Source organism: Hyperoodon ampullatus (assembly GCF_949752795.1).
Source record: "Hyperoodon ampullatus genome assembly, chromosome: 11".
NCBI classification, from domain to species: Eukaryota; Metazoa; Chordata; class Mammalia; order Artiodactyla; family Ziphiidae; genus Hyperoodon; species Hyperoodon ampullatus.
In genome coordinates this window covers 8602284-8628492 of record NC_136924.1, presented here as the reverse complement: position 1 = coordinate 8628492, position 26209 = coordinate 8602284, and the positions used below count along the sequence as shown (strand labels likewise).

Sequence of the window (26209 nt, the reverse complement as noted above, 5' to 3'; positions counted from 1 at the left end):
CAGGCTCAGCGGCCATGGCTCACAGGCCCAGCCGCTCCGCGGCATGTGGGATCTTCCTGGACCAGGGCACAAACCCGTGTCCCCTGCATCGGCAGGTGGACTCCCAACCACTGCGCCACCAGGGAAGCCCTTATTTTTAGTTTTTTAAGGACCCTCCATACTGTTCTCCATAGTGGCTGTATCAATTTACATTCCCACCAACAGTGCAAGAGGGTAGCAATAAAATATTTTTTATTAAGGCATGTATATTATTTTTTTAGACATAATGCTATTGCACACATAATAGACTAAAATACAGTGTAAACATAATTTCTGTATGCACTGGGAAACCAAAAAATTCACGTGACTTGCTTTATTACGATATTTACTTTATTGCGGTGCTCTGGAACTGAACCCAGTCTGAGGTATGCCTGTGTTATTAGAGTGGTTGTAAAAAGCAGCAGGAACTTACTTATGGGAATAATGCACATGTTCTTTGCATATCACCAGAGATGACAGGCTTCCTATATATTTAAACTGTATCAGGAATTCGCTGTTTCTTTAGGGTCAGATGACCTCATATAACGTAGATCATTTCTGGACACAGTCAGTCCTCCATATCCATAGATGTGGAACCCACAGATACAGAGGGCTGACTGTACTATACCATTTTATATAAGGGAATTGAGCATCCTTGGGTTTTGTTATCAGTGGGGGGTTCTGGAACCAATTCCCCACGGATACCGAGGGACCACTGAATATTACTACATGGAAGTTTATGAGCTCCTTGTATTTTTTGTTGCCCTCCCACTTGTATTGAAACCACCTAGTGATTATGATTACTGCTAATTAACTTTGATCTAATGTCCAAAGATCAGTTTATTTGGTCTCTCCACATGTGCCTAGTCCTTTGGCCTCGTCTCTCCCCACTGTCTCCTCTACTTGCTTTATGCTCCAGCTGTGCTGAGTCCAGAATCATGTTTCTTACTCTCTGTGGTTTTGTACGAGCTATTCCCCCCAACACACACACCTGAAATTCCCTGCTCCCTACCTTCCCACCTTGTTTGCTTAATGAACTCCTATGCATCCTTCAAAACCAAGCTAAGGCATCAATGTCCTCTGAGAAATCTTACAGGCAGAGTGAGTCACTCCAAGCATACATACTTTATATATGTCTACTGTTGTAAGTTCATGCTATGATTACTTGTTTTCTTTTCTCATGGGTTATGTCTTAATTATCTTTGTAGCTCCAGAGTTTCCACTCTTCTTGGCACACGGGAGATTCTTCAAAATAAATGTTTGCTGGTGAGTAAATGATTTTGGTCTCAAAAGTTTTGCTTTTGCTGGCCAGTTTTGGAGAAATATTGGAGGATAATTTTCTGAGTTATCCTCTATCCCTTCCATTAAGGTTCTAGCTTAGTGATTTTCAACTTTGTCCATTCAACAGCACACACCCCACTCCCGTTAAATCACCAGTTTTATTGTCTATTTCATTCTCAATATCTGAGAGTAATATTTATTTGAATATTCATCATATGTATACAGCACATAAACACACATACATGCAAGCTCTAGAACATAAGCTCCTTTTATTTTCCCTTCTTATGGACAAATGCTCCAGTTCGTTCTTTGTCTAGCAAGCAACAGTAGTTTTGCTGCTTTTAAAATCTGATGCTTCAAAAATTTATGGATGTGTGTGTGTGTGTGTGTGTGTACGCTCATGTATCCGTGTGTGTGCAGTACATGCATGTGGAAGGAGAAAGAGAGAAAATTAATACAAAAGAAGAAAAAAATGCTGTGGACCATGAATATGAAACCTTGAGTACAATTTTAAAGGTTTTCTGAAATCTGGTGAAATGCCAAAGTTTGGGACAGAAGATAAATTTTAAAATATCTAGTTTTTTTAAGGTCTAGGTAAAGCTAATCACTAGGATTTTGTTATTTTAGACAATTGTAAAGTTCTATTAAAATATTTTACAAAGAAGTAATTGAACTTTACTCAATTACAAGGAATATTACTGTAAAATTTCATTCTAAGCAGTCCATCTATTATAAACAGTATACTTGCTGATATAAGGTGGCTGATGTTCTGCCACAATTTATTGTTTTCAGTGGCTTGGCTTTACTGTGAAATCTAAACACTCTTCTTAAACAGAACTGTATCTTATGCAGGGGTGAAACAATATCACCCTTAAACGGTTAAGGCTATAAAAGATTAAAAATCAAGGAGGGGATCATTTTGATAAAAAGCCTTCAAAATATAAGAACAGAATCACTGCTTTTCCCCACTTCCCCACTCTATGTTTCTTGGTGTAACATGGCATTTCAAGATAATATGGGGTCTATAATGGGGATGTTAATGGAATCACTAAAATGACAAATGCTTGAAGACAGCATACCTTAACTGGGGGTGATTTTGACCCTCAGGACATTTGTGGCAATGTCTGGAGATTTTTTTAAAATTTATTTATTTTGGATTGTTACAATTAGGGTGCTACTGCGGACACCTAGTGGGTAGAGGTCAAAGATGTTAAACATCCTCCAGCGCATAGGATAGTTCTCCACAATTAAGAATTATCCAAATGTGCTGAGTTTGACAAAGTCCTGCTCTAAGAGAAAATGTCCAATGCTGTCTGTCACAACTGACTACAGGACATATGGATTGATATTTTAAGCTGTGTATGAACCACGTATATATCCAGCACATGCTGTTCTGTTCTGGTCTTTGGAATGATGATTTGTCTGGGAATGTTGTTTTTCCTCATGTTTACATGATTTCTTGTGACTAAGAAAGTATCAGAGCATGTTAGGAGATTTCTAGGCACTTCACTTGCTTACATAGTTTTGAATATGAAGAGATGTGCTTTGAGAGATCAGAAACACATCAGCGGTATTCACTACACTTTCAACTGTATATAAAAGTTTGTTAATAAATGATTATAGATTTAGTCAAAGATCTTTTAAACACTTTTGTATATCTAATATTTTAAATTTAAGTGGTTTTGATACTTTTTAGTAATTAGAATCTTGTGAAAGTTAATTTCATTTTTTAAATAAAACTATTCATAAATCTCTTCTTATTGTGTTTGTGGTCAAAACCTTCATTTTAGCACTGATATTTCATAATGTGGGAGAAAAATAATAGGATTTTGTATTATATCAGAAATATAAGCTTGGTTTTAATAACTTATCCTATTTCCAAACACTCTGGCCTGACAGACACAACCCTCAATTCCTTTTGTTTAACATAAAAACAAACAAAAACCCCTCAAAACACATACTCATCTATTTGCTTCCTCTCACCCCACTACCTTTGAAATGCCTTATTAGGTTCTGTACTCTCCTCCCCTTCCAGCTTGGGTTTCTTGTTCCTTTTCTTTTCCTCACCCATTTTATCCAACATATTTATCTTTCAATGAACTTAAATAGCTTTAAGAGAAAAATCAGCAGGGCACTATTAATTGTCTTTACTAACTAATAAAGGTAATCATTTAAGACTGATATTTTATGGTGATACTTATCTACATTAGTCTTTTTCCTTTTGTTTTTAATTTCACTTCTCAGTACAGTGGTGGTTGACAGTGGAGGTTCTGACGAAAGTTGAATCTGCGTTCAAGTTCCAGCTCTGCCACTTGCTCTTCAACTCTGAGAAAATAACTTGCCTTTTTGTAAGCCTCTCTTTCTAGATCATTACATTGGGAATAATAATAGTATCTTACTCTTTTAGTGAAGAGTAAATGCGATAATGTTATGATGTCTTTAGCATAATAACTATAACATAGTAAGTGCTTAGTAAATATTAGCTATTATTAATATTCTAATCAGTAATATAATAATCATATTAAGAAACATTTACTATGGTTATTATTAGAGACAAACCTGGGAAGAGAAAGCATCACGAAAAATAAGTAACACTCTTTCTGGATTTTTACAGTTTGGTTTTTGACAAAGGATAATACATTTTTAGTTTAAGTAAAAACTTAGATCTATATTTGTAAAAATTATGCTTAGGTTTGTGTTCCTGATAGTAAATGTAAGACGCGGAATTGAGACACGAAGTAAACATATGCATTAAGAAAGACTAATTGGAAGGAAGACCAGTCGGATTAAAAATATTAAAAAAAAACAGAAATAAAATAAGTAGGATAACACTGTCTATTCTTACTTATTTATGCAAGACTAGAAGGACCTTCATTTTGGTGACTAAATAAAAATGTTTATAGGAGTCATATCAATTGTATTATTATAAGCAGTACACATACAAAGATAAGAATCATAAAAACTAGTATTATTTAGTTAGCACTTACTATGTACATTGTATTCAGCATTTTATGTCTATTACCTCATTTAATTTTTCTTAAATCCTATGAATTAGAAATGCTTTTTCAGAGCTATTTTACAGAGGAGGAAACTTATTAGTACCAGTCTAATTGCTTTAAGTAATAAAGCAACTGGGGAGTAAATGGATAACTGGTACAATAAATAATAATACCCTCTGGCTTTGATATAACTTAATCATATCTGTATAATTTTTCTCTTTCAAGAAGAAACCTTAACCACCTTAATCACCATTCCTTAATCAACTATTTTTTTCTTTATTTCAATTTATAATCAATTCAAAATACCAAAGTGATCCAGATTCAACTTAATATTTTAGTTAATAACTCATTTGAATCATGTTGAGAGTTATTTTTTTCTCAGTGTTAGACTATTTATTACCACTAGTCCATCAGCTTACCTTTTGTGTCTTCAACAATATGTTCTCAATTATTACCTTGGGCTTTCTTTGACATTACCACTTTCCAGGATTCTCCCATTCAAAGGGTTTTTGAATTTAAGATTTTTAATCTTAATGCATTATACAGCCTTTAAATACATGCAGTTTAAAATTAAAACCATCGTCTCCTGATGTACTTACAATTCCCATTTGCTCTTGCTTTTTAAGTCTATTTTGATTTGAAAATTGGTACAAGTTTACCTGAATAAACCTGAAAGGGGAATCACTCTGGAGGTGTACAACAGCAAACTATCCGTATAATATTGACAGAAAAGGTGAACTGGAATAAAGGTAACTGGAGTTTGGTTTCAATATAGTTTAGATGTTTTTCATGAATAAGAGAAAAGTAGAGGGCAAATAATTTTGTATTATCTCAATTCATAACCCTATAGAAGTTCTCTTGTTTCTTATAAAAACAATGGGTAATCATATACCAACCTTGGACTCATCTAATCCAAGCTTCTTTAGAGACTTTCTGACATAATCCAGAAAGGAAGAGGATTTGGAATAAATTTTACCAATATGCCGATCACTGCAAAACAAAATTGAATCACTCTTTAGTTTTTCCAATTTAAATTATAGATGATTTTAAATTCAGTCATGAAATATTTTTAAATACCTTCTGTGCATATGGCACAAGCTCCACATGTGATAATAATGTAGTAATATTTTTGTGAACACTTTTAGTTTACATATTACAAAAATATTCGGGATCTGCTTTTGAGAATTCCTTCAACATACAACAGTGGAAGACATATTATGAAGACAATACTATGAGAAAGAAGTTGTAAAGTTAGTATTAAAAAAGCCTCATTTTTAAAGGGAACTATAGGTATTTCGAAAGGTTCCACTGTGCTACAAAGCACATTTTCACTTTACTGGCTCAACATTACAGTGCACATTTCATGGTAACACCTGCTAATAGTGGTGACATCCAACAGCCATGCAAACAGAACTTCAATGCCAGCCACTGTAAAAGCACCATATGCTGCTGAGTTGGGTCTGACTTGATCTCATTTATGCCCTGCAGATTTTCATTACAGTATAAATAAAATATGAGATGGTTTTAAATTTAAATAATGCAATGCTGGACTATCACATCTCACAATTTTGGTTGCATTTAGGTATAATGTAAAAATCAAGAGAATAAAAAATTTACCATCTCCAAGTATCAAAAACAATGAATAAAAGCTCATTTACTCTTGGCAGTATAAATATTAATCCCTATGCTTAGTCAGACATGAAGCTCTATCAATTCTTCCATTGAAATATACCTCAAATATATAACTTCAGCTCCACTTCTAGATGGCCACTTCAATTACACTTGTTATTACCTCATGTCCTAATTATTACAGCTACTTCCTAATTAAAGCTGATGCTTGTCTCTTCATTCCTGCCTACATTGTCATGCTATTTTGTTAGAAGAGCATTTTCATTTACCACTTTCCTGCTCAAAAAACTGCTTTGAAATAATAGTCATTTGAAAAGGTATAGGTTCCAGGAAACAGAAATTATATTTTTTATTAGTTTTTGTGTAATTCTCAGATCCTACACATTTATATATAAGAGATATCATATAATCGATATGGACATCTTATGTATCACAGTATATTGAAATGATAAACTGTGTAGCCAGAAAAAGGAAAAAAGCCATTTAATATTAACTTCCTGCTCCTCATCTTAAAAGGTTTTTAAACTTTTATTATTATTATTTTTTAATTCAGAGGGGCAAGCAATTCTTTCCCATGAGATAGTGACTTTGGTTATTTTATACCATCTATCACCACCTAATAGAGTAGCTTAAGAGAGAAAGCAGAGCACAGTAGATAAGAGTGTAGCTTCCAGTATGTTTCTATCACCTACTAGCTCCCTGTTTATAAAAACGGGAAATTAATAGTCCCAATTTCGTAAAGTCACTGCGAGGATGAAATTAGGTAACACATGTAAGGTGCTCAGAACTGTGCCACCATGTGAGTCATTTTCTTTGCTATCATGATTGTTGTTTTTATCATAATTGGAATTATCATTTGGATTTTTCTTCGATTACAAAGTTAAAAGAGCCAGAGTGAGAAGCTCACAGGAAAGTGCTAACCATTGTAAGCTGTAGACAGTAGACAGTATAAGTGTAGGTGGTATCGACTTGTTTACTGGGTTTTGTATTTCAGATTGCTTGAAATAAGAGAAACATTTAAAATTTTAATTTGCCCTCATCTTACTTTTTCTTTTCGGAATATACTACCCCTTTTCTGTTACAAAATCTCACAACTGATTATGAGATTACTTTTAGTGTATTAAACAATAATTTGCTACATAAGACTTGTCCCTTAAATCCTTTGTTGAGGTATACTATTTCGGACCTGTTTTTAGCAGCAACCAGTAAGGGAGAAAAATATCATCCAAATAGAAATAGAAAGGTGATTATCTGATCATGTTACTTCTCTTTAAATTCCTCCTGAATTTCCCATGACTCTTAGAATTAAGATCTAAATGCTTAACATAGTATATAATAAGCCTTGTACCACCTGGTCCATTCTGACAACCTCTCTAACACTCCTAGGACACTGCCTCTCCATTCACAATGACAGTCTTTCTAGTTTCTTGAACACATCATGCTTTTGTCTATAAACACTATTTGTGTTACACTTCACCCCTGATCTTTTTGCCTAGGGAATCCCGAACTCATCCTTTCAGATCCTATCTTAAATGTTGCTTCCTTAGGAAAGTCTTCTCTGGCCTCCCAGATGAAGTTAGGCTCCCGACACAGAGAACTTTTCCTTCACATGCTTACTCTTTTTTGTTTCTTTGAGTGTCTGTCTTTATTTTTAAGTCAGTGGACTCCAAAGAGGGGTGAACATACCCCAAGGGAAAGAGAATATTAGAATTTTAATTTCTATTTATATTTACCTTTTTAATTTCAGTTTTTCAGTTTATTTAAAAATTTATACAATAGACTAGTAGAAAGACACATATACCACTTATAAATAATTAAGTATTCATTTTGGGGGTGCATGCTCAAGAATGTTTATGACAGAGGTGTGAAATTTAAAAATATGTTTGAGATCACTGCTCTGAGCAGCTGGAGAGCAGAGTTTCCACCTGTTTTGCTCATGACCGTATCCCCTGTGCCTAGTGTAGACACTCCAATATAGCAGGATCTCAATAAATGGATTAAATAATTAAATAAATATCTCTTGCAGCTTGCAGAAACCAAAACATCTAGTCAGACTATAACATGAAATGCGCTAATACAGTAAATAGATCTATTTGCTAATCAAGTAGAGTTAGGAAGGCAGGCTTAACTATACAAATAAACAAGTGTGATTTAAAAAATATATATAGAGAGAACTACTGAACAAATATATAAGGAACAGTGCAATGTAAACAAAACAAATAGTAACAGTTAGTATTTATTTCATGTTTACGATGTGCCAGGACCTCTAAGTCCTTTGCTGCATTTACTTATTTAATCCTTACTACTACTCCATGTGGTAGGTCCCACTATTATCCCCATTTTAAAGATGGTGAAACTAAAGAACAGAGAGGTTAAGTAAACTGCCCACAGTTTGAATTCAGGAAGTCTGGCTTTAGAATCTGAGATATTAACTACTATTAAATAGTAACTCTGGCAGTTCTTCAACAGGATTTATACTCGATATTGTTAAACTGCAGATGAAGAATGTCTACCTCTGTGTTATAGACAAACAGAAGTAGGCAGACTCCATGGGAACTCAAGACTGAAATAAGTTTGATTCCTTGCTCTACCATGTATTTACCGCTTAAAAACCTCTCTTTGCCTCTCCTTGTTCAGCAGTAGAAGGTTGAAGATGAGAGTCTATGTATGTACCATGCTTGGCTCAGTGTCTGACAAACACTCAATGAATGGAGGTCATTTTCCTGTTATTGTGCTGGGTTCTAGGGGTAGAATCATCCACAGTTTATAAAGGAAGACAGGTGAACAAATGCTATAATTCAATGTGATAAGCAAAAGATGGTGCTCAGAATACAGCACAGAGTAGGGAGTGCTTTAGCTGCTGGAATTGACTAGGGTAAGCTTTCTTAGAGGAGGAATTAAGTTTCAAAATGTCTCAGTTTCCAACAGTACTGCGAACAGCAATACTGATAAAACAAATGATAAAATTATAAAAGTAACATACTAAAATTAGGCCAACACGTAAAATATAGAAATAGGTTACAACAATTTTTTTTAAACTGTTCTCCTTAAGGACTCAAAAGAGGTACTTTAAAGGGTTACAATTTTCCATAAAATATGAAAAGGATAATTGTGTAAGAAATAAGTCCTTTTCTAAAATTTATTAAATTTATTTGGTTCTATGTAAGGCTGTGTTTGAAAATAGAGTGCTATTGTTAAAAAATTCAGAAAAAATGGTTTTATTACTTTCACGGTATAGAAAGAGAAGGGAAGTACCAATAAGTCCATTTTGGTTTAAGAAAAAAAAGTATATTTTACAGGAAACAGAATGTCAATTTAAATATTATTACCAAAGCAACACAAGATTTAGTATAATGAATCAGGCTTTTAGAACTTTTGGAGGTAAAAGGCTACTTTTGCAGGACATGGCACTAATCTCTAAAGTCTGGGTGTCTTACAAATCAACCTTCTTAAAAATAATAGCTGTAAAGAGAGTTTATGATGTAGAATGCAGTCTGCTCTTTTGAAGCTACCAGAAAAAGAATATTTCACTCATCAGACTTTAGGAGGGTCTATAGTTTTAAGGGTAAATACTGTAATTCTAGTAATTAAGAAACAAGAGAAAAAAGAGGCAGGTGCAAGAAAGGTCTGAAAAGTTACCTATATAGAAAGTAAAAGCACAGAATAGGACTGTTAACAAATGGAATATGGGGCAATCCCATTTTTAATTTTAATTTTTCGTAAGTGCCTATTGCATTTTTCTCATTATTTAACACTAAAGATTTGGAGTCTACCTTTTACAGTTATACATTATGACATCACAGAATCACTGCAGTCTTAATTTTTGCTGACGTGTGTGAAGATAAAGAGAAATCCTTCTCTATGTTAATTAGTTAATATAATTAATATAATATATATATAATATAATTGCTTTCTGTAAGAAAATGCCTAAGATCAGGGATCTGGATGCCATCTTGTTCTGCCTCCTCTGATGTATCTTCAACTTCTCTTTACTCACTGAGTCTTTACTCTTATCATCGGAAAATGCTCAAGTTTCTCTGTCTGAAAAAACCAAGCAAGCAAACCAAAATCCCCCAGGCCAAACAAAACTTCTTTCTGATTCTATATTCTAAAACTATCTACTAAGTGGTGGTTGTCACATGACCAAACGACAAAGAGTTGAACATGAGTCTGCCTGTCCAATCACATAAGTTAGTTCACGTGTCTGGCATACATTGTCATGTGCGTTCATCCTCTACAAGTGGTTGTGCTTTTGTGTATTTTACTATACAGTACTGTATAGGGTACAGTAGTACAGTATCTTTATTACAAGCCCAGGATGTCCAGAAGCAAGTGTAAAAGCAGCGGTGATGTAGCTGGTACTGCTAAGAAGCGCCAAGTGATAATGACGGAAACAGGTGAAAATAATCGAGAGAGTGGAGTGACAAGAGGAAGAAGTAACTGAAGAACTGAAGAGATTCATGTCGCAGGGAACGGCAAGGGGATTTTCTTTATTTGAGGAGGCACTGTTTCTGTTTCTGAGGCACAGGACCTGAACGCAGAATGGTACACAAAGGTTGCATCAGCTGTTCAGAATGCAATCCATTGTTATAATGTCTTCTAGGATGAGAAAAAAAGAGCTACTACTCAGACATCACTGGATCATTTTTTCAAGAGGGTAGATAGAATTGAATCCAGCAAGGAACCAGAACCTGTGCCATCAATGTCAGGCGTAGTGAAATTGCAGCTTGCCCTCTGTCTCCGATTGTGATGATCCTTCAGCTCTACCATCCCCCACCTCCTCTCCCTCCTCCAGTCAGTAACTCTTCTTGCCTGTTCACTCGATGCCAGCCCCTGTATGCCAGCTGTTGTACTGTACTACTGTGCTTTTCAAGGTACTGTACAGTAAGATTAACAATGTTTCCTTTATTTTCTGTGTTTGTTTTTTATGTATATTTGTGTGAAAAGTATTATAAGCCTATTATAGTACAGTACTATATAGCCAACTGTGTTAGCTGGGTACCTAGGCTAACTTTGTTGCAATTACGAACAAATTGGACTTAGAAATGCCCTCTCGGAACAGAACTCGTTCATATGTAGGGGACTAACTGTATGGCAATAAGAGCTAATGAGAAGCTGATGACAGAGGAGAGAAAGCAGGTAAGAAATGTTAGCGAGGAGTGATGGTGGATATCATAGAGATAATAATTTTGAGTAAAGAACTAAAGAAAGAGAGTGAGCTAGCCATGTGGATATCTGGTGAGGAGCATTCCAGGCAGAGGACACATTACGTGGAAAGCCTCTGGGGGTAGAAAGTGTTCCTGGTATTTTCAAGTAATACCAAGGAAAGCAGTACAGACATAAATAAATGGGAAAATAGTAGAAATGAGATCAGAGAGATAATGAGTAGCTCCATCATATAAGGCTTTGTAGGTCATAGTGAAAATATTAGCTTTACTTTCAAGTGAATAAGAAACCATGGGAAGACAGTGAGCAAGATCTCACTTAAAAATATTAACAGGATCACTGTGGCTATTGTGTGGAGAATAGCCTCTAGGGGGCAAAAATAGAAGCAGGAAGACCAATTAGGAGGTTATTACAATAATCTACATGAGAGATGATGGTGGCTTTGACCAGGGTGGTGGCCCGGAGGATGGTTAAGAAGTAGTAGAATTTTAGATATATTTAATTAGACAGACTATAAAATTGTTGAAGAACTGGATCCAGGCAGTGTGAGAGAGAGAGGTCAAAGTTATCCTGGCCTGAGCACCTAGAAGAATACGCTTGTCATTAACTGGACTATAGATTTGAGATTCACCAGCATATAAATGGTACTGAAAGCCATGAGACATGATGAGATCACCTAGGCAGTAGGAACTGATAGAAAAAAGCACTCCAAAAATGAGAGGTCTGAAAGAGGAAGAGGAGTCAGCAAAATAAACTGGAAAAAAAAAAAAAAAAAAAGAAAAAGGTGACTATCTTAAGAGGGACTTTCTCTAGCAAATGAAAGTAAAAAGTGGTAAATTGTGTGCAATACATATGGCAGGCTAAGTTGAGGATTGAGAACTGACCAGGAGATTTAGCCACATGGGGTCATTAGTGCCCCTGAAAAGGGGAGTTTGATGGAGTGATGGAAGTAAGGTCTGACTGGAATTCAAGTGAAATGGGAAAGAAATTGGCAGCACTTTCAAGGAGTTTTCCAGTAAAGGAAAGAACAGATATGGGATAGTAGTTGGACGGGAAAATGGTTCCAAAGAGGGTTTTCAGAATCTGTGCTCTTAACCACTATGATAGATGACTTCAATTAATAAAGCCGAAAACTGGCCATCGGGGCTCACCAGGTGGCAGAGGAGCAGACACAAACAACTCATTGTACATTTAGATTCAATAAGAGCAGTGAATCCCAGATTAAGTACTATGGGAGGAGAGAGTGAGAAGAAGAGAAAGATACCAGAGATGTCTTCCAAACTGGGTTTTAAAGAATGCCTAGGATTTCACCTGCCAGAGGTCAGGGAAAGAAAAGATGCAGAAATGGGGAGGAGAATATTTCAGGTAGGCAAAGGAGCTCCAAGGAAGCATATGAGGTCCAAAAATAATTGCATGGAAATGATGAATAATCCAGTATAAAACAGTGTGCATGGGCAGCTGCTTGGGGTGCAGAGAAGGAAGAACGGGGTGATGAATTAGTCTGGAAAGGACATTAGTGGCACCTTAGAAATGGCCTTGAATGCCATAATAAGGACATTTTAGTTTTTGAGTATAAAGAAGAGAAATTATCAAACATTTTGAAGTGAGAAAAGTGACATAACTGTTTCTGAAAGATAAATGATGGGACTTGAAGAACAGATTAAAAGGGTGCCCTCTGTCAGAATAAAGCACGGTTAGCATGCTAAAAAGGAATCAGTATTCTTTCTTTTAATAAAAGTGAATGCACTAGATCTAATTAAAATTCTACTCAAGTGAATCCAACACCACCCACATGCTTTCCCCAAAATACAATTGTAAGAACATGGTTTCCTTGTAGCATTTTCCAGAGAAGCAACATTAGTTTAGGAAATTATAGGAAAAGGTAAAGTAGACATATACTAAATAAAAATAAGCACATGAAGGACAGAAAGTATCAAAGTTCAGTTTCTCCATCATCAGAAAATATTTATGAAGTTATTTATTTTGCATTTTATATGCTAATACCTGCTGAAAGACTTAAAGGACCTTTAAGTATTTCTTAAGACTTAACATAAAATTTTGCTGAAAATGGCAATCACTTAAGGAAGTTACAAAAATCTTCAAAATACTCTTCAATGTAAAAGATACAGACTTGCTAATCTGACCACACACTATGGACTAAAGAAGTAGCTTTAATTTGGTGAGCCAGTTTTCATGGTCTGGTTTTTCACATACTTATTTGATTACTGCAAAATCAAAATGAAAGTTAAATTAATTCATAATTATAGGCACCAAAATTTATGTATTTCTTCTACAGCTGTTTACAGTACTCATTATGAAAGAGAATAATAAAGTAAGTAAAGTATACACATCAATTTCTCTGCTCTCTTTTGAAGTGTTCTAAAGGATTTTTATCCCATATCCCATTAAATGCTTTCTTTGGCATTTTATTCCCTTAGAAAGTTTCCAGATAAGGACTAATTATAACATTTTAAAAATTATATAAATTATTGAGTTTTAACATAAGTGTTAAATGCTAATTCACAATTACAATAGAGTAAAAATGCTATAGTTTTTAAGTCCATGAAAAAAGTTTACTTCTAATCTTATGTTATATAAACAATTAAACTTAAATAAACTTTCAGAACAATATTTCAAGTAGTCTGAAACAGTATATCACTTGAAGACAATTTATTTAATTAGCAAGGCAAGCTAAACAAAATGCAGAAGAAATAATTCAGTGATCTTATTTTCTGTCTTTAGTAATCTTGCTGGCCAGAGATTCCAATCAAGTTAACCTTGTTAACAAGACTAATACAAGGAGACCTATAACTCCACTCATATTAAAAATATCCCAAAGAATTTAAACTAAAAAGAAGCATGGGATAGCAAAAAGAAAACTTTTGTGGACTATATGAATTTGGTCCTAGCTCTGATTCTTTTAGGCTGTACGACTTAAGACAAGCTTTTAACCACTTCATCTTAATTTTCCTTATTACTATAATGAGGTGACTGTAACAGATACTAGGAGTATAATATGTAGTTCAACTAACCCTGGGGTGTAGCCTGAAATGAGTTTACAATTTCACTGCTGTTGAACACAAACAAGTATTTACAAAATACTATGTATAAGTTATAAAGAATGTCCATAAAATGAACACTTATATGCAACACCAAACTTGAGAAATAGAACACTAACAGTCTCTAGAACTTCCTATGTGCCCCTCATCTTCCCCACCTCATCGCTTTGTCTACTCAGTTGTCCTCCCTCCCATAGGATACTATACCACTGAATATTGCTTGTGTTTATCATTCTTATGCTTTTCTTGATTCTTTACCACATATTTACATTCCTGAATTAATTATACCGTTTGTGCTTGTTTCCAAATTATATATGAATTTTTCTATAATGTTTAGATTCACAACACTCATCCACTTGGATGCATGTAGTTGTAATTCATACATTTTCACTATGTCACAGTATTCCACAACAGTTTGTCCATTCTCCTATTAATGAAATTTTTATTCCTAGACTTTTGCTCTTATAAACATTGCTGCTATTGATCATTCTTTTTTGTTGTTGTTATTGCTGTTTTATTTTATTTTTTTAAATTTGGCTGGGCTGAGCCGCGCGGCTTGCGGGATCTTAGTTCCCGGGCCAGCGGTCGAACCCGCGCCTGGGCAGTGAAAGCGCCGAGTCCTAACCGCTGGACTGCCAGGGAATTCCCCTTTTCCGTAGTTAAGAAATGGCATCTGGGGGAAAATGAAGCCCTAAAAGCTGGCTTCATTTCTCTTGGTTTCCATCTTCTCCTAGATATTTGTTGTGTAATTTTTAATTTCCTTGATAGTCTCTGATGTTCTCAAACCAATTAAAAACAAATTTAAATACACACATACTTGCATATACACAAACACACATACTTGTACACACACACCACACACTTGCATATATACACATCTCTAGCATTTTTAGTTTTTCTCAGAAGGAGGGTTAGCCCTAATTACTTAGTCTGCTGTTACTGGAAGCAGGTTTCTATCATTTTCTTTGGTTTCTGCACATGCCATCCTGACTAGAATATGGAAGACTCCTGTGTGGACACTACATCCTATGCATTCAGAACCTGACAGGCTGCCTGCCCCACAATGAACAACCACTGGGTTAAAAAATATAACATGTGCAAGTCTTGGCAACTAATTAGAATGTGTGGTTTGATGATAAGAAAAGAATCGAATATGATTTTAAGATTTCTAAAGCTTGATAATGGTCATGCAATTCCCCGGAAATGACAAAAGAAGTCAAGAGACAGAAGAAAGAGGAACAGAATTGGTGGGAAGCTGACTTTGTTTTCTGGCTGTGGCCGAATCTGGTGTATTTTTAAGGTGCTTAAGGTACTTAAGTGAGGCTGTTTAGAAGCTGTTGCTCTATATTGAGAAATAGAGATTTGAACTTCAGAAAAGAGGCAGGAGCTGGATACATGATTTAAGTTATTTGTTGTGAGGGTAACTGTTAAGAGAAAGAGGAAATATAAAGAGACAGCAGCTAAGTAAAAAACACTAGAGAATTTCTGGATATACCAAGGGGATGAGTAAGAAGAAAAATGCTTACAGAAGACAGATGAGAGTTCAAGGTAGGAAAGGAAACTTAGAGGAATGCAGCTTAATGGAAGACAATGAGGATAGAGTTTGGAGAAAACAATTATTACATGATCAAATATGGCTGAAAGGGCTTCCCTGGTAGTGCAGTGGTTGAGAGTCCGCCTGCCGATGCAGGGGACACGGGTTCGTGCCCCGGTCCGGGAAGATCCCACATGCCACGGAGCGGCTGGGTCCGTGAGCCATGGCCACTGAGCCTGCGCATCCGGAGCCTGTGCTCTGCAACGGGAGAGGCCACAACAGTGAGAGGCCCGTGTACCACAAAAAAAAAAAAAAAAAAAAAAAAAAAAAAAATATATATATATATATATATATATATATATATATATATATATATGGCTGAAAGCTCATTAAAGATCTGGATTCAAAGAAGTCTTAAATAACACCTACTGAGTAATAAAGGCAGGCAGGAATGCGGAGGATTGGAGAAATTTGAATTTTTAAGTGAGAAGAAAGGTTCAGAAAAGAGTGTAGATGATCTTAAGTGGTCATCAAGAGAACAACAAACACAGTAATGAACAGATTTGATGTCTTAAAGGAAGGCAGGCAGTCAATATTTGAGTAGACATGAATTTGCACAATTTTGTGACTTTTTCCAATAAGGTTAGCATCTTGGGGTGAGTTTAGAGAAAGGAACCAGTTTTCAGGAAACCATGAGAAATTCACTTTCAGACATTTTGAAGTTTAATATATGGAAAAGAGAAAGGAGATAGGGACACAGATTTGGGAGTTATCTACATAGAAATGACAATTAAAATCAATGGTATATGTAGATATTTGTATGTCATAATTTCTTTTAGTAAAAAAATAGACTATTTTTCTTAGAGAAATTATACCTAATCTGAAAATAGCTTCTATTTCTGTTAATAAGTTTGGATTTGTTTTTGAGAACTTGAAAACTACCCTATTTTAGTTTGAAGAATAATCCTATTATAACGAAATGGCAATAAGAATTCTAAAATTATAACTAGTATGAAGAAACATTCATGAAACTTGAAGGGACTGCAGATGTATGCTTGAGTATGGCACAGTTGTTAAACCAATATTATGAAAAATTCTCCTAATCCTTGCCTTTCTGTAAAGGCAGCCATTATCTGGGGAAAACAGAAACAAAACATATGCAAGGCTACTATTCTACCAGTACAGACATGAATGGCCAACTGGCTATTTAAGATTGATATCTGTTCTAATTAGTTAAGTGTTTATGCTATAGTGGTTGTCAAATATTTTAAATATAACCCCTGCTCATATTATATTCACTGAATTACTTACATATAACATTTCAATACTTCTCAAATTCTGAAGTACATTTTACATATATTTCTTTATCATCACAACAACATTTCAGGACAAAAGGGAATCATTAGAACCCTTACTTTAATAATGATTAACCTAAGATACGGTTGCTGCATAGTTCTTTGTTACTTATTGAAATCATGCTCAAATTCAAAGCTTCTTCTGCTAATAACAGTGACCCTGAATGAATTCACCTGAAAACTAAAAGTCACTTCACTTCTAATACAGGATAGTTATTCTTATTGAAATGAAATCATCATACCATTTGGTGATGCCATAACAATCTTTAATAATATCCTGAAGTACGGCACGATAGAAGAGAGATTCAGTAGGCAGCTGAAAAAAATGCAGATATATATGAGCACAAGAAATAAAAAACAGAAATCAAATCAATACTTGAGGGTCAGAACCATAAGTGAATGTTAGAAACCTGAGCTCATTGCTAAACATAGGGGATAATTTTATAACTTTTCTATTCTAAGTTACAATGTACTTGGAGGCTAGTTCTCATTGAGAAAATAGAAGAAACTATGAAAGAAGTAGTAGTGAATGAGGAAGACAAGGAATAATCAAAGAAAAATTAGCTAATGTCCCAAATGGAGTGTTTATCAGTTAAAAATGTAGAAATAAACTTCATGACCAACCAAGTCAGTCCTGTATAAGAGAGCAGACATGTAGGATGTGTGCAAAAGAGATAAGAATGTGCATCTTTCCTAATGGTGGTGGATAAGAGATATTACCAAGGATTCACAGCCAGAGAGAGAAGGACATACTAAGTAAGGACATACTAGTATGTCCTAAGTAAGGACATACTAAAATATGTCTGAGGCCTAAAAGATCACAGCATTGCTACTACAGAGTTGAAAAGAAGGGCCTTGGAAAGGACATGTGATCAGAGACTGAAGTCTCAGCAGGACTTCATTTCCTGGGGAAAAAGAGGTGGGAAGTGTCCATGAAGGTGCAAAGGTAGGAAAAAAGGAATGGCTGAAGAGAAGGTCCCTAATGACGCATAAGAGTTTCAAAGTAGAAGGTAAAAAAGTACTATGCATAAAAGAAAGAGTGCTCCACTGTAGCAATGTAAGAGGTACCCTTAGACTAAGAAAATACAAAAAGTTGCCAAAACTCCATCCACATCCCCATCCAACAGAGATATCAGCAACAACCACCTTGCTTCCATGCAAAGTTATTATTGAAAAAAAAGGGAAAAATGAGCAAGTATGGAGGGAGGTTGGCAATATTGAATGCTTTTGAGAAGTCAAGTAAGTTAAAAACTAAAAACTCTCCAACTATGGGTAAAGTTTTAATGATAGAGTTCAGTGGAATGTGTACTTCACTGAGTTATCCTTTTGTAACTTCTATTCTCCTTCTGAGCCCCAAATTGTTATCTTCATTTGTTTTCAATGAGAACACATCTGGATTCAGGTGGAGTTTAACAGAAAACAAAATTTTGCCTGTGTGCTCAGGCAGAAAACCTACTCCACTGTCCCTTTCCCCCATCTACCATCGAGTTCCTACACTATGGGCCCCAGGTGCTGAGACTACAAAAAACCACAAGTTGGGAGTCGAGGGTCAACCATTATTTCTTGGGTCTCCACCCAATGGCACTGCCTTCTTAAGTCACTGGAGAACGTCTGACTCGTAGGGTCCTGACAGAGCACTTTGAACAACACAAGTTATATCCTCTCTGGATGCTCACAACAGTGAGGAGGGTGATTACAGTAGGAAACGGTGTTAGGGATACCACAGTCCCCAACTCAACTTCTAAAATAACTCAATGAAAGCAGATACAAATACACACTTGAGTGCTCACACTCAAATTTATAACCTTCAAAAGGCACGCTCCTTATGTAAGATCTCTTTCCAAATGCAACTTCTTGAGACAAAATCTGATTTCTAAACTTTCCTTTCCTGAAGATTTCTCCAAACATTTCATTAAGAGTTTCCTCTCTCTGGATATATTTTCCATTTGATGTTTTTTCATCTTGAGTAATTTTTTTCTTCAGTACCCCAGATCTCTGCTTTAACATCTGCTCCCCACTTTCCCCAAATCCTTTCAGTTCTCTCACAAAAATGCTGAAATCCCTTTTCATATATTAACACCTACTCTTATACTGTTCTACTGAAATTCAAGGCATTTTGGGAAATAAACTATTACATGAAGTGAAATATTAGTATTATAAATGGCTTACAAAGTTCTTAACTTTTTAGTTGATTAGCTATAATAGGTAGGAATTTCATTTTTATTTATTTTTAACATCTTTATTGGAGTATAATTGCTTTACAATGGTGTTAGTTTCTGCTTTATAACAAAGTGAATCAGTTATACATATACATATGTCCCCATATCCCTTCCCTCTTGCATCTTCCTCCCTCCCACCCTCCCTATCCCACCCCTCATCACAAAGCACCGAGCTGATCTCCCCGTGAGGAATTTCATTTTTATGTAAATTTTATATGAAACTCCTAAAAATAGTCGAGCTGTTATTTGAACTGAAGAAGCCTAGCTCTGATGTCCCAGTAGTACCAAGTCATGATGCTATTTTGCCTCTCTGACACTTTGGCAGGGATAGGGTGTCATTCATTTTTTAATTAAATACTTTCATTTAGGAAAGCAAAGAAACTCTTAAAAATAAAGCTCTCCTTTCCCATGCCTTTTAGAAAAATTATGTAAAATGGTATCCAAATAATTTAGAAATAAATGTATATTTATATTGTTATTAAAAACTGATTGTAGAAAGGCCACCAAAAAAGATCAAGAAATGTATTTTAAGCAAGAGAACATAAAAAAAATGGACTGCACAGAGGAACACAAACAGGATAGAATAAATCATCATTCCCAAGTTACCCTGAGTAAATAAGAGCTTTACAGCTGTTTCCTAAGAGAAAGGAGAGTTATGAAGTGCCTTCAAATGTGCATTCCTGGAATAACTAGGACTATCCATCCTGATAAATACAGATGGGGGTAAGTGGGAAGGAAGTCAACATCTCTCGAGCAGCCTGTGCCTGACTACTCCAGGAATAAGCTAGATGTGGCTCAGAGTTTACTTTCTTTCCTTCACAAGTGATAAATCAACTTAACAGTTTAATGCATTTTAAAATGGGAGGGAGCAGAAAGAGTACACCCTTAAAGTATATATGTGTGTGTGTGTGTGTGGTGTGTGTGTGTGTGTGTGTATATATATTAGACATGCATTTTACAGGTCTAGTGGAAAGGGCACTAAGCTGAAAGAACTCTGCAATTAACTGAGCTAGAATGCACTTCTAAATTTCTGCTGTATATCATGTTCTCATGTAAGTTTGGGGAATACCCAAGTCACAAGATGGACTGTAAACATGAACAAGCCCTTGGGAAATTGAAAAACAGAGCACAAATGCATTGGGGCGCTATTATGATTAAGGCTCTTTCCTCTTCCAGACCCCAAAGGAACCAGTATTTTGATCTGTACTATAGTTAAGAGCTAGGGCTCCAGAGTCAGAGAGTCAAATCTCAGTGTTCACTACTTAATAGTTTCCTCATATGTATCGTGGGCTAACATTCCTGATCTCACAGGCCATGTATGCAGCACTTTAATTGATGAAGAAAACTTTGAACAGTACTTTGGTAAGCTCTGTGTGAAACTTAGGTATTATTTTCATGATCATAATTATTAACCACCTGTAACAGTAACAACAGTTGATATTTATTGAACACTTACTACGTGATAGACATTGTTTTAAGCATTTTACATCTTTCACTCATTTAATCCTCACAAAAATTCTATGAGGAAGGTATTATTGTTACTTATTTTTTTAGTATTATTATTATTATTTGTATTTTACAGATAAAGAAATTAAGCTATGGAGAAATCATGATGTGTCTCTGATCACTAAGCCAGTAACTGATGAAGACCAGCAGACTGCTGATGCAAACCAGCAGTCTGAGACTAAAGCTTACACACTTAAACAATATGCTCAAATGCCTTTAAAAAATCAGTTTTTATCAAGTTTCAGATAGGTATAATGAGTATTTAAAAAAAACCCACACAAAGTTCTTAGCATTGTGTCTGGCCCAAAGAAAGCACTCAGTAAATGATACTTGTTGCTAGTATTATGCTACTATTATTTTTAAAAATTCAAATTGACATATTAATCCTCCCTGAAAATAAGCAAAAGAGAAATTTCTAAAATTCAGGTCCAATAAGAAAACTTCTGTGAAAAATTTAAAAGGAACTCTTAAAAAAATACTTTAAGGGGCTTCCCTGGTGGCGCAGTGATTGAGAGTCCGCCTGCCAATGGAGGGGACGTGGGTTCGTGCCCCAGTCCGGGAAGATCCCACATGCCGTGGAGCGGCTAAGCCCGTGAGCCATGGCCGCTGAGCCTGCACGTCTGGAGCCTATGCTCAGCAGCAGGAGAGGACACAACAGTGAGAGGCCCGCGTACCGCAAAAAAAAAAAAAAAAAAAACTTTAAAATTCCTAATATGTTTCATAAATCTTAAGGTAGAGGAAAAGGCAATTACATGAATATGTGAAAGATACATTTAACATCTGTTTATACGTAAAAACCCATTTGGTTGTTGCAACTAATGACTAATGAAGTCAATAAAGAAGAAAGTTAAAAAACAACCAACTAAAATGTGTGGTTTGGACTATAGTTAAAAAGTAAATTGAATGCTATAACTTGTTTATCTTTGCTTGAACTAAGCCCATAAAAGCCTGACAGTCAGCAATAACATTCTTTAGAAATATTTATAGACTGTTTAATATAGTATGAATAAATGAGACATTAGTACAAGAGTATAATGTGGAAGTTTTCCTAAAAGTTCAATTTACTTTTCCTGAGAATTCACTTCTCTTTTAAAGTAAACTTACAGAAAATGTATAAGTTTGAATATGAATAGGTGACAAGAACAGGTGATATTTATAAAAATCCATCAGGTTTTAGTTTCATCAGCAGGTCAAGTATGAAGAGTATTTTGAGAAAAACTATCACGTTCATCAGTTGGATTAGAGTAAACACGCTCACTCACCCCTTGGCCAACTGCAACGCGCTCCAGTGCCTTTAAGGAGAAAAAAATAAGACAAAGACAGCTGATATATTTAGTCTTGTCTTATAAGACTTATAAACACACTGTATAAGGGCTTCTAAAAGTGACACTTAAAAAGATTAATTAAATGATAACATATAAGTTTATACACTTAAAAGTGTTAATATCATTAAGGAATGTTAACTGGTGCACTTGTGTAATTTAGGGCTGACATATGGATGTGTGTCACTCACACAAACACATACACACCCCAACTGTATACACTCCTTGAATTTTAGAAGGAATTAGAAAACAGGAAAGAAATAAAATGACATATTCTTGGCTCACTTTTATTGCAGCTAAAACAATCAAATCCAAAACTATTATTATGTATAGACATACATAAACATATTTATATACATACTACTTTTAAACTTATTTTCTTCCAATTTTTTATAAATGTATAATTTCATCTTTTATTAAACAAGATTATATTGAACTGATTATAGTTGAAATCTTAGTTTAGAAAAGTACACATATTTTTGGTCTGCATGGTCAAATTCAAATCAAATTCACGTATGATCAAGTCACCATAAGAGAAAGTAATACATATTTTTGCAATTTTACATGTAGCTGCTTTTACATTGATATTTATTTAAAATTCAAAACACTCTTATAAAAAAATTTATAAAATTTTCCCAATATTTATAATATTTTATAAAATTTTCCCAATGTTTCTCATAAATACTCATAATCTAACATACATGAAAGGATTTGTTATAATTTAAAAATGGAATAGGGCTTTCTGAAACTTTCAATTTTTTAGACATGCATTTCTACACTTATGTTGTTTTCTAACTAAATTAGATATAACATTTTAGCTAAAATTTTATTTTTAAAGTTTTTGTTGGAAAATATTTCAAACATAAAGAAAAACAGTAAAATGTAACAGTGCATATACTTCCTACTCAAATTTAAAGTACTCATATTTGCTTCAGATGGCTATGTCTTCATAAATAATACTTTTTAGATACAGCTGAATCATGTACTTTTAAAACTGAAAGAAAATGTGCAGATTATCCCAAGTGCAAATTTCTCAGATGCACAAGGTCACTGACAATGGCGGTGTCTTGACTCAAGCTGCACAGCTAGTTAGCAGGTGAACAGGAACTAAAAACTTGTTTTCTGAACCCCGGTTTACTTTTCATGCCCTCACACCATGAAGAGTTAGTGGGAAAATGAGTTCATGGTATAAAAGCTTGCTTTAGAGAAATTTTTTGAAGAAAAAAAATGTAATTTTTCCATTGACTTCAAGGATACCTTCATGAACATCTAGAACCAGAGTGTTATGAATACAAAAGATAGTTATTATATAATTTTTGTATTAAATTAAGTAGCAACAGGCCCAGAACAAGTATGTTATTGAAGAAAACACTGAGTTTTCATTTACAGTACTGGTTGTGTTCATTTCAAATTAAATTTTTGTGTTACTTGCTTTGCTAAAAGGCCAAACTATCAATAATAAAGAAACAAAAGTTTTTAATAATAAATGATTTGGCATCAATAAAAATATATAACACAGGACTACTTTTTGTTATGTGTTGCTGATGTGTTTGTTTTAGAAATACCAATGATAAAATCTGATTACATAATAAAAGATAATCAGGTAGGTGATAAGCAGTTTCTTACAAACATTAATAATTTTTCTTGGCCAATAAATATACCAAGTGTTCATTTCATACTAATCTAAAATATTTTACAGTTTTATCAGGCTAAAAGTATGCTGACAAGATTGCACTAATGTAATTAATTTTTCCCCTCTGGTTAGTACCCTTAACAATTTATCTGAAAGTGTCACCAGAAAGGTATACTTCTCTCTCTCTCTGTGTCTCTCTCTCAACCCCTTAAGCTTTGAATAGTTGTAGAAAAGGTCAGGTATGGAGCAAAAGGCAATAAAACAAGATGCACCAAAAGAAATATGTTCCTTAGACTTTCCTAGATTACTCTAGCATCAAAAAAAGAAGTCAAGGTGAGCAAAGACAGGGATAGAGTTAAGGAGAGGGGCATTCCATGAGAAGCTGACATTGGTCAGGCAAAGTTCTTAAGTGCGGCACGGTTGACAAATTCTACATTTTGGAATATATTTTTCAAAAACTCTTCTTTTTGGTTTGTTGAATGTTTACTTTTATAGCAAACATTTTTATTTTGTGGATATATTGTATCATTTTATCTTTCTAAGGGATACTAATAGTTATTTTATTTTACTTTGGATAGTATCCATTTCCTCCAAGTTGCTACTTTTCTATTTGTTTATCTGATCTCTTTTCTTTCATGTTAGACTTTCTTAGACAACTAATGATTCTTGGCTTTTTGATAATTAAAATGCGGTAATCATAAACTTGATTAGAAGCACTGTGCTTATGAGTGAGGACTTTTAATTGTGGGTCTCACCACAAAGGTCCTATTTCATTGTGAAATCCCTAATGCCAAAATCTTTAGTCTTTTCTCTTAGGCTAATCAGATTCCCTATAAAAGACTATTTCAATTTCTTGCCTAGAAGGTGTAAGCTGCCAGCATTCTGGGAACCAAGTCATTCCAAGAATGACCTCCCATTCTAACAAGACCCTAAATGAGTATCATTTACGAATATAATGAAAGAAAGACAAATTCCCAGAAAAGTATTTTAAGATGACTCACAAAAGGAAATCATTATTTGAGCATAAATAAGATTTCGAAGTTAATTCTCAGATATGTGACCCAGAACACTGGAACACATTTTTATATTGCTGTGTTATTGGCAATATAAAAAATATTGAGATAATGACCACAAAATAGTTAATTTATCTTGGGATTGGACATTAAACACATTATTTTAAAAGCTATATTTTAAATTTATGATGACAAAGTCCATTTATACCATTTAACTGGCATCTGTTCCTTTTTAAACCAACATAACACCACAAAAAGAGAAGACTGTGGGCTAAAGTGTTCTAGGTCTAAGGACACGAGCTAAATAAAGATTTCACTTAACTAGATAGTTACTTCATATCCCAGATAGCTTAATAATATTTTTCCCATTTTATAAAAAATTAGGAGGCCAAATGATCTGCTACAAACAAACACAAAATACCACAGAGCTGTGGATAAAGCACTAAAGTAATTCTGTGTTTAAGACTTGGTTGTTGGTACATTTTATATGATAATTAAAGTAATTATATGTAAGAAATTAAGTACTATAATGTAGAATTATAGTATAATTATAAATTGTTATCACACTGCATGCAGAGTGAGTAATGTTGGAAAGGTAAGTCATTTTTTTCCTCATAATTTGCAATGCACAAAAACATTAATAATGACACTCTGCAAAATTTGGCATGTAATGAAGCCAAAAATAAATAAATAAAATTCTGCAACATCTGGATAAAGCTCTAAGTCCAGGAAAAAAAACAGTCATACCAAACATGCTGACATTCTGGCATTCCGGCCACAGCACCATCTCTCTTCCTTTAAATAGTGGCACATTGGAAATCCCCACTTTTCTTGGGTACATTCTGCAGATGGAAGAAAAATATGGATTATTTAAATAAAATTCTTCCTCTTTTAGTTAAAGTAAATAATCTATCGAGAAAGCAAATCAGTTATTTGAAAGTCAAACAGTAGTTAAACATGTAAGTGGTAACGTTTAACAGTTCATTCCAGTATGTTAATTAAAAGCATATTAATATTATGAAAATGGTATTTTCTCAACAACAGCTGTTTTGTATTTAAGCTCCAGGTCTGATACCAACCAATTTGCCAAAACTATTTCTCAAATATTTAGCAAAAGCAATTTAAAATGGAAATACTTTGCATGTTCAGTGTAACTACAGAAGATAAGTAATGAGATACTGGGCATTTACTGCTGACCCGACTTCTAATAAAATGGTTTATTAAATGTGACATTTGGCAATTTATTATAGAACAATATTAATTCATTCCTAACAATGTTGAAGCATCAATTTTTTTTCCAGCCACGATGTTCACTTTCCAGAAAATGAACAGCTGTATAGGCTCTTATTTTTTCACTACATTGACAGGCTGTAAGATTTTCAACTGTGATTCAGTTTGGCTCAACTGCATTTATGGTTCAAGTAACAACAAAAAAATCAACAGTTTCTGCTTAATCACAGGTATCTGCTGCCCAA

General features: G+C 34.5%; 1 protein-coding gene across 1 annotated transcript in view; it reads right to left on the bottom strand.

The window, feature by feature from the left end:
* Positions 1-26209, bottom strand: part of METTL25 (methyltransferase like 25) — a 98686-nt gene that overhangs the window by 8186 nt on the left and 64291 nt on the right. The window contains exons 6-9 of the mRNA XM_079714395.1: positions 25482-25576; positions 22029-22058; positions 17284-17357; positions 5195-5288 (exon numbers count right to left, since the gene is read on the bottom strand). Coding sequence (XP_079570521.1) covers positions 5195-5288; positions 17284-17357; positions 22029-22058; positions 25482-25576 — 293 coding nt within the window. The remainder of the gene's footprint in view (positions 1-5194; positions 5289-17283; positions 17358-22028; positions 22059-25481; positions 25577-26209) is intronic.